Below are 13,029 nucleotides of genomic sequence, written 5' to 3' on the forward strand. Positions count from 1 at the left end.
TGGCAGTAATGGAATGTGGTATTTCAGATATAGTCTGACTAGGGCAGAATCACTTCCCTTGTGCTGGACATACTATTGACTTACTGGACCTGCAGTTCAATTTCATTTTATTAAATTCAGTCCATCCTTTTTCTAATCTAATATTTAAGTAAAACTGTAAAGAAATTATCATCAAATAACTTGTAGTTCTGGCTAACAATATTAAAACTACATGTGTAAATGTGTTTCATCATTTAAGATAATGATCCGTAGTGTTTAAGAATTGGGAGGTTATTTTAGAGATTATGTTGTCTACTTCCTTCTTTTTTACATATGGGGAAACTTAGGTCTATAGAGGCTCACTTACCTAATGTAGACATAAAGAAGGTTGGGTCAAATTGTGGAGTCATTGGAATGTCAGGGAATTTGAGTGACTTTTGACAGTAAATGTAGAGTTGTGAGAATACAGTATTTGTTGTAAAATCACATTTTTGTGTGTGTGGCAGTGCTAAGATTAGAGCTTCTTCCTCTGCCTTAGGGATTCTATTGGCTTATCAGTGAGGAAAATGTTTCATTGACCAACACAAATTTTGAGGGTTAGAGAAAGGGGTGACATTTGAACTTTGATGAAATCCTCTAGATTCCATTTCTATTGCGCCTTTGAATCAACCCCCACACTGGGGGGTTGTGTTCCTGAAACTGATGAATGAATAAATTAAATTATTAGAAAATAGACATCATAGAGGATTACTTATAAGTTTAAATTGGCTCCAAGTAATTTGAACCAGACCAGCAAAATTATTTAATTTTGGTGCCTTTTGTATTCAGATATGCAATGTTTTTAAGCTATATTTGTATTTTTATGGAGCTTTATGTTAAACCTTCCTCTAGAAAAATGAGAAAGTTTGTGAAATGTTGAGACTATGGATGGTAGAACCTACTAAGGCTTCCTATTTTAATGATGTCTGTCTATATTGCTGCCAATTGGGAGTTGAAACTCAGAAAGTAGGGTTGCTTATTAAACTTATGTGCTAATATAGGTTCCAAATTCTGTGTGAGTATAGCAAGCTCTCAGGTATTTGGGAGTATTGTCAATGGTAACCAGGTTGAAATAATATGGCAGGTTGTATATTGACTTCAGGGATTTTATTAAGGTTTTTTGAAAATTACAAAGTAGTATTGGGATGAGTTTTTTGTGGAAACTTTGAGATTTTTAATACTAGGTTTTTATTGGTCCACTAGTGTTACTGCTTTTTGGTTCTATTTTTATTTGTAGTTAGAATGAATCTTCAAAAGTAAAGATTGCATTTTTTTGGAAGTCAGAATTTTGGCATTAATTTTTGTAGTGTTAGATGATCATGAGGGTTTCATATTAGTTAATATGAAAGAATACACATGATATTTTGAATGTTATGGGCAGAGGATTTTGTTTGGTAAAATTATTTATCTTCCTGTATGGTCCTATATTGATATTTTAGTTCCAATGGTTTGGAAATATGGTATCATAACTCTTTCATGATTTTTTAAATATCATCTCCATCAGTCTACCCTAATTCCCAAATTGTCCACCAAAAGCAATACAAAAGAGCTTAGAAAAGGAAAAGGACGGCAAAGGTGTAAGTGTCATTTCCTTATGCTCTTTATGGAGTCTGTTTTTTTTCCCACAGAATATAAAGGAAAATTTGAATATCAATTCTTGTATCTCTAGCCCATTCTGATGGTAAATGTAATTAATTTCTGGCAGTGAACTCAATTTCTACTCCAACAAAATGGTAGAAAGAACGTGGGGTGATCTTGTGAGTTTCACTTGTACTAAAATTTGTTTCTTCTGTTTTCACAGTATTAATGCATATATGTTTCCAGCAAATGAAACTACTTTTTGAAAGTAATTATAAGAAAATTGTCTGCAAAGACATAGCTAGAATTAAATTTTTACTGTTTCTGATCCACAATTTTGGGCGTGTGTACTCATGTGTAAAAAATCCATAGCTAGGACATGAATTGGGGGTGTGATTTTTTTGTTTGTTTTGTTTTTGTTTTTTAGTGAATATGGTATCTATTTGGGGTTAACTTCACCATTGAGTTTATTTTTTAAAAGGCAGATAGGACTTAGTCTTCCATCAAGCTATCTAGAGTTGTGTAGAATACCTATGGATATGTAATATTACACAGTGATCTTTTATGGTCAGGCCCTAAGAAAAGAACCACTTGAGCTTTTTTCTTTAATGGGGCTTTTATGGTAGACTTAGTTAGATTGTGATGTATGTTGCCTGCCTTTTCAGGTGCCCTTGCCCAACACCCTTCCCCTCCCTAAGAGGGAGACTTTACAACAGAGCTCCAGCCTAAGTCCAGCTCCTCCCACTACTTTCAACCTCACCTTTAAGGTATGTACACTGTCCATCTAAGGGTCCTTATTTCTTGCATGCAGGGGGAAGGAAGTTGATGCTGATTCTTTTGGTGCATTTAGAACCCTTTTTTGCTATAAAAATAGTAATAAAGCAGAAGAAAGAACAGGGGGAGAAGATTCGTGCTTCAGTTATTCTCATTTCCATTGCCAGTTGTTGTTATTTTCTGAGTTGGGTTTTAGATTCAGTACTGAAGGACTCCATTTGTGCCATATGTAGATTGAGATAGGTTATTTTTGAAAAATTCTTTAGTAGGATTCATTTAGGTATATGCAACAAAAGTGAATAGTATTCCTTGGTGATTTATTCAGATGACTAGCTATAAGGGGACTCATTACTAGCCGTCTTTCTGTGGTGTTATCATTAGTGTGCATTGCATAAAAAAAAAGAAAGTTGCTCTTTTTTTGTTTTTTTTTTTTTTTTTTTTTACAATAGCATATAGTTTGAGTTTTTGCTACTTGGTTCTGTTTTATTCTTTGAATAAGAATACTCAGCCTGGAGAGTGTAATAAATAGCGATGATGCTAGTAAATTTGTGCTTATTTTATCAAACCTTGTTTGTTAAAGTGATAGTCTTATGAATTAGGCTAAAAACTTGTTGGCAGTATGGTTTGTTAATGCTTTTAAATGGTTAAATTAATGAGAGGACATTAAAAACAACAGATTCTTAACTTAGGATCAATTTACATGAAAGAAGCAAACAAGGAATGAAACACTGGACTTTTTTCATGTTGTCTTCTGAATATTGTTTTTAAATCTTCAAGAAACTATAGTATATTAATGCTCCCTTATGTCATTGATAGTTGACAATTAATCTTTTGGTCTTTATTTTACTTTGAGGAAAAGCCACAGTTAAGAATGCTCTGTGTAGACATAGTGTATATCCTGAATAATAGACTGCTTTGCTAGAAAGAAATGGTACTATTTAATAAATCTTAATACTACCAAAATTAATTTGCAATTTTAATATTATGCCAAATTATCCAAAGGATAGTTTACAGAATTTGATAAAATAGCAAAATTCATTTGGTTTAATAAAATATGTATATACTGAAAAAACATAGGATGAGAAGGGAATAAAAGCACTTTCAGACCTAAAGCTACATTATAACTCGGGAATCATCAAAGTCATCTCGTGTTGGTCTTCACATACAGGGATAGCAGTGGAACAGATTAGGCAAGAAAGAATCGGAGGCAATGCAACTCAGTAACCCTGTATTCAATAAGCTAAGAAAGATTACCCTTTTGATTAAAGTTACTGGGAAAAGTGGTGAACAATGTGAATGAAATTGGGCATGGACCGACACCTTCATATTCCATAATACGTTCTAAATGGTTGCGTAATTTTGATATTTAAAATTGTACCATAAAAAGTTAAATCAGAAACCTGGCTCTGGATAGCCGAAGTATTCTTAACCCCAAACAAGTAACTGATTACATAAAATTGGGAAATTTTATGTATAAAAAATTAATGCACATAAGAAATCAATTAAATGAGAAAAATCCTTTGTATCAATTTTCTGATTAAGCACAAAAAGTTATTCCTCAATAATAAATAAGTGATCAGGAGATATAAGCAGAGTTCTCAGGAGAATTCTAAACTATTAAGCATATAAAAGAGTGTTACAAATTAGCTAAAAATAGAGGTGCAAACTAAATTAACTTTACATCTTTTTTCCTGGCACACAGCAAACTGGAAAAGATGGCAAAATATGGGGGAGTGGAGGATGAGACAGGCACACCAGTACATTGTTGGAAGAATTGTAAATCAGTACCATGGTTTAGTAAAGCAATTTGGAATTATTCAAATCAAGTTCACACGCTAATATGTTCATACTTTTTGATCCTGAGATTACACCATTACTGGGATTTTAGAAACCCAAGCAGGTCATTGAAGAAAAGAAAGTCTAATCTTGAATAAAAATTTTATATCAGCTTTTTTTTCTGTGATAGCAAAGCTTAGGAAACAAAGTATAGTTCCATTGCTTAGAGAATAGCTAAACAAATGTGGGTCCATGAGTGTAAAGAAATATTACTGTGCTGTAAGAAGTAAATACAGAAAAGTACAAGAAAATCTATATGAAATAAGAGTGTGAAGTAAACACATTGACAAAACAGCATTAATGAAAAGAATAATAGACACACACACACACACACACATACACACATCAAAAGTGAACGTTGAAAATTATAAAGAATAAGCAGAGTCCCCGAGGAGAAATAAAGACATACCCCACACATCCTTTTATAATGCATACAATGTGAGACATTGCATGTCAATTGTCAGAATTTATATATATTTATATATCAGTTTTACTCATGTTTTCCTTTTTATTATATGGAATCATATATTCTCTTCCTTTTAGTAGGAACTTTAGGTGATAGGGGAAAAAGATATCAATAAAAATACTTTTAAAAGAAAATGAACTTTTTATGTATATAAATGTATATCTAGAAGTTACTGGCTGAAAGTTCCTAGCAGTCTTCAAGTAGAGGTTCTTAGACTTTGTTTCCTTCTTCTCTGAACATATTTGTACTGGTCCTGTAACCCTCATAGCAATTTCTCTTAAGGAATGTGAGACTATTATATTGTATTTTATAACTCCATAGATTTTTTTTTTTAAACCTTTCAGTCTTGTCTCAGATCTGTTGTTTTATTGTCACAGTTCTTGAGTTGGTAACTCAAATCTGCATCTTCTTTCCTCTTCCTTTAGAATTTTTGATGACTTCCACTAAAATGTCTATCTTCACATTTATTTTTGCATTTGTTAAATTCATTGTTATAACTGAATCTGTTTTTCAGAAATAACCTTGCTTTCCTACTTTTGCTTTAGTGTGCTTTCTTTCTACTTTAAGCCAAAAGAAATTTAATATTAAGTAAAATATCAGTTGAAGTCAAGGATTATCCTGAAGTTTTCACCATGTCCATAATCTTTGCTTATCATTCTGTGTGTAGTGATTATTTTTGATGCTTTAATTCCAAGTTTCAGAGTTTCAATAACTAGTCTGTATAATATTGTTTACATCTGGTATAAAGACATTCCAGAGATCAGTTCAGTCATTGTGAGTATATTACTTGCTTTAGTTCCTTAACTATTGTTCAAATGACTTTTCAGTTCCACTCATTTTGACTAAATGCAGTTAGTTCATATTTATTATATACAAGATTAATAAAACACTAAGTAATTTCTTTCAGGTTTTTTTAGGAGTGAATACTTTCTCAATAAATACAGATTTATAGATCTTAAAGTTCTATGTACCAGACAGTTAAATCACCTTGTACTAAAACAAATAAAAAGCTAAATCCCATTTAGAGATAATTTCTAGGATAGGGAGAAGAATGGCACTTGTTTTAATTGAAGTAAGATTTTGCATTGATTTCAGCATTGCCTATTAAATGGCTAGCCTTTTTGTACCCAAATCCCTGGCAGCCATCATAATAGATTATATCTTCTTAGGGACTCAATGTTACAAAACACTGTCCTGTTATCTTATTTGCTCTTCTTAACAACCTTGTGATGTAGGCATGACGAGTGTTGGTCCCATTTTATACATAAGACTGGTTTAGACAGGCTAAATAGTTTCTTCCCTACCACATATATTAAATTGTGAGCCCAAGTCAGCTCTAATTAAGTAATTTTTCTGCTATATCAAACTAGCTTGCAAAACATCTTTTTAAGAGATGGGGAAAATATGTGATCACTCTTAGAATTGTGTCCACTGGGAATTAATTAATTGTGGTGTCATTTGGCTTTTTGCTTCAATCCATTTCCAATTAAAATAGAATTGTTTTACCTTTAATAGCATGTATTAGATCTCCTTGGTTCCTGGGTTTCAGGCCATTAGGAACATTTAAGTCCAGTTGCTAACTTAGCCACACTATCTAATGACAATGAGAGTGCAACCAGGGAATATTTTGTAATTTTTATGGGGAGGTTGACTTATAGAATCCAGTGGAGGAAAGTTTTTTTTTATCATATTTCCTTCCTAGATATTTAAAAACCTGTGATTATTTGTAAATAGGTCTCCTGCTGCTTTTCAAAGCAGATCACAAAACTCTTTCCAAAGGCCTACTGGGTTCAGAGCAGATTCTCTTTACAAGAGAATGAGAAACAAAGGGAGGCAATAAAGATAATGAAGGTTTTATAGACTTGCATAAACTGTATATGTTTTTCATTATTTTAATGAACCTTTACATTCTAGAATATTAATAAAATTGTACTTTTTAATTATAGATGGAGTCTGCACGCAAGGCATGGGAAAACTCACCAAATGTGAGAGAAAAAGGGTCACCAGCAACTTCCACAGCAGCTCCTATTGCAAGTGGAGGTAGCAATAGTGTCAGTGTGCCAAGCACTGGTAATTACAACTCTTTCTCAAGTGCATCAATGCCTCCTATTCCTGTTGCATCCGTCACTCCTACAACTTCATTATCAGGTAGAAGATACTTTCAGGTTTTGTTTTATTTTATTATTTTATTATTATTATTTTTTTTTTTGATTTTTTTTTTTTTTCTTTTTTCTTTCTTTCTTTTTTTTTTTTTTTTTTAATAGTAGAGACAGAGGCTACTCCTAAAGATCTAAGATAGTTATGGCATAGTAACTACATGGTGTGTTTGAATTTTTTGTCTCTTCTTTCTGTGAGTTGTAGATTTTAATGAAAATTTTAGAAGCTTGTATATTCCCAAGATTACTAATTTTTCTGTCATGGTTATCTTATCATAGACTGATTACAATAAATGACAGCCATGTAAGACTTGTACTTTAGATCTCACTTGAACATCTAGCCTAAGCATATCTGAACCATGCGATTCAGTCATCAAGGATAAGTTAAAATAACTAGAACTCTCACAAGTCTGAGGTAAAGGGATCTCATATAGACCCTTTAAACTACAGGAGACATTCCCATGTTCCTCTCAATTATTGAATTTAGAATTAACTATGTTAATTTTCTGTCACCTTTAAAACTTGAAGTTTTATGATACCATTCATTCAAAAGGCACTTAATTCTATAATTATGATATTCATGGGATAGTTTCCCTCTTATATTTAAAGTGTTTATTTCAGAGACAGAGATGAAAATGGCGATTCCTTCAAGAATTGCCAATTCTTGAAGATCAATCACTATCTAGAAGTTTTTTTTCTTGTGTCTTGTGTTTTACTAAATCTTTCAAGTTCATTCAAAAGTATTGTCTTCCATTTCCTTTAGTTGATCCATGTGAAGAATTAGGTGAAAAAACATTCATCTTAATCAGTTACTGGATAATTTTGTTTTTATGCTTTCTCCAAAGTTTGTGTTTTACTGAGAATTGTTATAAAATGTATCCTTAATTCTTGTTTTCCTTTTCCTCCCTGTCTTAGGAGCTGGTACATATACTACCTCTTCTTTGAGTACTAAATCTACAACCACCTCAGACCCCCCCAATATCTGTAAAGTGAAACCTCAACAGCTACAGACCAGCAGCCTGCCTTCTGCCAGTCATTTCTCTCAGCTGAGCTGCATGCCTTCCCTTATTGCCCAGCAGCAACAAAGCCCACAAGTTTATGTATCTCAGTCTGCAGCAGGTAATATTTTATAGGATTGAATTTAATCTGTAAAAGTTTCTAAAATAATCATTTCCATTCTAAGAAGACTTATTTTATCAAACATCAAGTCCTAGCACATATGTGCGGAAGAAAGGGGATTAAACAGACAATAGTACTTAGTAACAAATGAATTAGGCTGACTTTTGGTATCTTTTTAATAGACCACAAAAAATGATCACAAGTATCATTTCTCAGTACATAGTTATATCATTTTACAATACAGGGGCAGCTATATAGCACAATGGTTACAGTGCTGGTCCTGAAGTCAGTAGAATCTGAGTTCAAATCCAGCCTCAGATACTTAACGTTTACTAACTGTGTGACCCTGGGCAAATCACTTAACCTCAGTTGCCTTGCACAAAAACAAAGCAAAACATTTTGCAATACAACAGAATTGAAAATCTAATTCTTCGAAGATTAAAAAATTTCCAAAGATCTCTATAATGACCATATTATTAAGGATATCATGTTATCCTATGTTAATAGCTACTAGTTTTTGTTTTTTTGTTTTTTTTTTTTTAATTTTTGAGTCTTTGGTGCCAGCTACTGTGTCTACTACATAGGTGGTGTCTGATAAATGCTTTATAGATTGATTTTTGTCCTAAAAGGAGTAATTGCAGATTCAGAAAACTTTTTGAGTTGTGCCTTTGCATTTCATAACAAAAAATGAATTTATAAATTGTTTTCCTTATTTTGTATTTTGAATTAACTTCCAAAAAACTAGTAATTCTATTTGTATTTTTCTATCCCTGACAACAAAAATAGTGTTTTCATATAGTAGTTATTTAATAAATGCTTGTTGATTGTTTAATTACTTTAAGAACTTGAGATAGCTTTTTGATTATTAAATGGTATGGTTCAATGAAATGAAAATTAAGCTGGGAATCATTGAAACTGAAATCTAGTGGTCCTGAGTCTCTCATGGCTTTGTGATCAGCAGATTTACTTTTCTCTGTCTCAGTTCTGTTAATAATAAAATGAGACATAGAACCAAGAAGCATGTGAGATCTTTTTTTTTTTTTTTTTTTTTTTAATATGAAAATTTTATAAAAGTTTTGAAACAATGTTGGGGGAAATTTTTTTAAACTAATTATCTTAATTTTCCTGGGGACCTGCAGCACAGATCCCAGCTTTTTATATGGACACAAGTCACTTATTCAACACCCAGCATGCACGCTTAGCTCCAGCATCCTTGGCTCAGCAACAAGGATTTCAACCGGGACTTTCTCAGGTAATTTGTAATACATTTTGAGAGACACGTACACTTGTTTTACTTTATTATTTATTCTGTACTTGGTAACTAATACTATTTAGCTAGGTAATATCTATTGTTTTTCTCATTAATTATAGTCTTTTTTAACATTTTGTGGATATTGGCATAGTCCTTGAACTGGCTGCCAGTTAACCCCTCAGTGCAGATATATTTAAAAAACAAAAACAAAACCTTAACATTGAATCCATCAGTTGTTTATTATATATTGCTTACCTATTCACCTCACAGGCTTTGTGAAGGTACACTCAGAAAGTTCAGGGGAAAAAACCGGTTAGTTGAAGTTCAAGTTTTAATCTAATTTTGAACTGTTTTCTTTTTAAAGTTTGATTCTAGATTTAAATTGGTATTTGTAAATTTTGGTATTTACTAGACATTTGTTTATTGATATATATCATTTTTTTCTTATTTGTTCTTTTTTAACCAAGCTAATTTCTCATTTCATGAAAGATTTGCTTTCCTATTCATATTTCTATGATGTTTGTGTGGTATGTGCATACATGATAAGTATTTCTGTTTTATTGTAGCCCACTTCAGTTCAACAGATTCCAATTCCTATCTATGCACCTCTGCAAGGACAACATCAAGCCCAGTTGAGTTTGGGGGCAGGACCTGCTGTTTCACAAGCTCAGGAATTATTTAATTCTCCCCTGCAACCATATAGGTAAATCTGTTTTAAAATGACTTTTAAAATGTTAAACATTAGTCTCTTCACTTCCTGTCAGTGACAAATAATAGAACTAATAGACTTGGTTAATTCACATTTCAGGAGTGTTTTTAGTTTACAAAATGTTGTCCTTAAAACAACTCTGTGAAATAGGCAATGCAAGTGTCATTGTCAGTGCCAAGATTTGAATCAAAATAGCATAACTCCCCAAGTCAGTATGCAATGCCTCCTCTTCTCTCAGTTATTAGTCTGAGCACTTAATGGATTACATAGACTTTGGTTTTCTAGAAGATTTATATGTAGACTATGTAGTCTATATGGGAATTAAAATAAAAATTATACCATTATGTCAGGTGCCACAAAAATTAGAAAACTTGATAAGAATCCTATTTATATTAATATTATCAACTTTTAATAATTTGGTTAAATATTTCCATCAGTATTGTCATTATTGATAATATGCTTAAATTTCTCAGTCTGACATTTCAGGGTCATAACTTAGACAATGTACTTATTGTAAATGTAGTTCATGAGTATGTTGTTTTGAGTAAATTTTTTTCTTAATATAATTCAATTCAGCTGTAATTTAAGCAATATCTATTATACATAAGGCTTTATCCTTGATGGTTGGAGATGCAAATTTAAAAAAAAAAAATTCCCTTCAAAACACAGTTTGTAGCTATAAATAAAATGGAAAATAGGGGAGAGCAAAACAACATGCTCCTCAAGTGAAAAGGAAAATGGTGATGTCTTTTGTTCTTTCTGCCTTACTGGATTGTTACATAAAAATATAAAGATTTTTAAGAATAATACCTAAGAATAAATATTAAACCCAGAACAATAGTGATAATTTTGTATTTCCTATTTTGGGCTTGGGTGTTACCCTGATTTATTGTCTTCCATTTATTATTATATGGATTATTATCTTGAATAAACCCAGGGATTGCGTTGTAACTTTGGGGGGGGGGGGGCTTTGAAGATGATTATTATTTTCAAAAATTTTTGGATTCCATTTTTATCTGGTATTGGGCAATTGTTTTCTCATTTCTTTTCAGGTCACAGACTTCCTTACTCCCTCCGTAACTTTTGTTGAATTAAATGTAACTGGCATTTAAGTTAAAGGACAGAGTTACTTGGTTTTGGATTTTTGTGGGTTTTTTTTCCCTAAATCAATAGTTAAAGCAAATAAAATGTTTTAGTTCTGTAACTCTACTGCAGCTAAGTTTGGTCTTTTAGTCTTCTTTCCTCTTCTCATAGCTTATCCCAGGAACTAGATTCATTTTACAGTGTTAAATTTAGATCTTTGCTTTTTTTTTGTCTTGTATTTAACTTAGATGTTTTCCATGTCTTTCGCCTTTCCCTCATTTTGCATCACTGTGGCAGTCAGTTGAAATAGTAATCTCTTCGGGTTAAAAAGAAAAAATAATACTAATTTAAATATTCTCTCACATAATGTTATAGATCTCAGCAAGCCTTTATGCAGAGCAGTCTGTCCCAGCCATCACCGGTGGTTCTTTCTGGCACAACATTACATAATTTTCCAGCGGTACAACATCAGGAACTTGCCAAAGCCCAATCAGGCATTGCCTTTCAACAGACTTCTAATGCTCAACCCATTCCTATATTGTATGAACATCAGCTAGGCCAAGCATCAGGGCTGGGAGGTTCCCAATTGATTGATACACATCTGCTTCAGGTAAGAGAATGGTCAGTGTCATCACTTAAACATTGAGGGTCAAGTAAGGCATTTTAAAGTATCTACTGTATGTCAGGCATTGTTCTATGCACTGGGAATACAAAAGGAAGAGAGTCTCTTAAGGAACTCACAATCTTAATGGGAAGCAGACACAAGTAAAAATTTATAAGCAAGATATGTTCGTGATAATAATCAACAGAAAGAAGACACATTAAGGGGGAATCTTGTAGAAGGTAGAATTTTACTTGGGACTGGGGGTGGGACGGAAAGGGAGAGAGAATTCCATGTATATTGTAAGGCTAATGAGAATGCTTAGATTTAGAAAATCGACTGTCTTTCTGTAGGATCATTAAGAATACCAGATTCACTGGGTAATGGAGGATGAGAAAGATGTAAAAAGACTGGAATGGTAGGAAGGGATCAAATCTCAAAGGACTTTAAAAGAGAGACTGGTTTTATATTTGATCTAGGAGGTAATTGGGAGCCATTGGAGTTGATGGATAGTCAGGGGTACTGACATGGTCAGACAAGTTTTTTGAGAAGATCTGAAATGAAAGAGACATGAGGTCATAAAATCAACCTGAAAGCTGTTACAGTAGCCTAAGCATGAGGTGATAAGGGCCTGTACCAGGCTAGTGGTAGCATAAAGAAGAGAAAGGGAAAGGTAGTAGTTGCAATTCTTAGTAAAAAATCCAGATAGGAGGGATGAGAAAGTATTGTGGAATCAAGGTTGGTGCCTAAGTGGTGAGCTTGGGTGATTGGAAGGATGTCTTAGATAGTGACATGGGACAAAGCTTTGGTGGAACATCCATGATACTGGTTATTACCTGGATGAATGAGATTGTGAAGTGTTGAGACAGACAGGAAAAGAGCCAAGAAATAATTTATTTAAAATACCTAAAGAAAAGAATATAAAGGTGAAGAGGGTGATTAGAAGTTTCAGAGGCTATGAAAAGGTCAAGAAGAACAAGAATTAAGAAAAAAGTCCTTTAGGTTGGGTAATTCAGAGGTCATGGGTAACTTTAGAGAGCAGTTTTCAGTTGAATGAGGAGGTTGGAAGCTAGACTGCAGAGAAGTGAGAAGAGGGTAAGAGGAGAGCAAAGTGTGAAGTATTAATTGTAGGTGACTCTTAAAAGGAGTTCAGCCATGGAGGGTAGAGTATAACTAGTGAGGATAAACAGATCAAGTGAGGGTTTTTTGGTTTTTTTAAGTTGGGGGAGAAAGGGATATGTTTGTATGAAAGAGGAAACAGTCAATTAACAAGGAAAGATTAAAGATAAATGAAGGGATCTAGAATGATGGGGTGACCTGATGAAACAGACACAATGGCAGCAAATCACTTGGGCAAACTCAAGGTTTTTTTGTTTTTGTTTTTGTTTTTGTTTTTCCCCTGAGGCATTTGGGGTTAAGTGACTTTCCCAGGGTCAC

General features: G+C 33.0%; 1 protein-coding gene across 7 annotated transcripts in view; it reads left to right on the top strand.

Moving 5' to 3' along the window:
• Nucleotides 1-13,029, top strand: part of PRRC2C (proline rich coiled-coil 2C) — an 84,323-nt gene that overhangs the window by 63,404 nt on the left and 7,890 nt on the right. For 6 of the 7 annotated variants that reach the window (XM_031936876.1, XM_031936877.1, XM_031936880.1 and 3 more), the window contains exons 24-29: nt 2,262-2,363; nt 6,619-6,820; nt 7,744-7,947; nt 9,087-9,199; nt 9,766-9,902; nt 11,367-11,601. In XM_031936876.1, the coding sequence (XP_031792736.1) occupies nt 2,262-2,363; nt 6,619-6,820; nt 7,744-7,947; nt 9,087-9,199; nt 9,766-9,902; nt 11,367-11,601 (993 nt within the window). The remainder of the gene's footprint in view (nt 1-2,261; nt 2,364-6,618; nt 6,821-7,743; nt 7,948-9,086; nt 9,200-9,765; nt 9,903-11,366; nt 11,602-13,029) is intronic. The other variant, XM_031936879.1, reaches the window with a different exon arrangement.

The sequence above is a fragment of the Sarcophilus harrisii genome, chromosome 4, assembly GCF_902635505.1.
Source record: "Sarcophilus harrisii chromosome 4, mSarHar1.11, whole genome shotgun sequence".
Taxonomy (NCBI): Eukaryota; Metazoa; Chordata; class Mammalia; order Dasyuromorphia; family Dasyuridae; genus Sarcophilus; species Sarcophilus harrisii.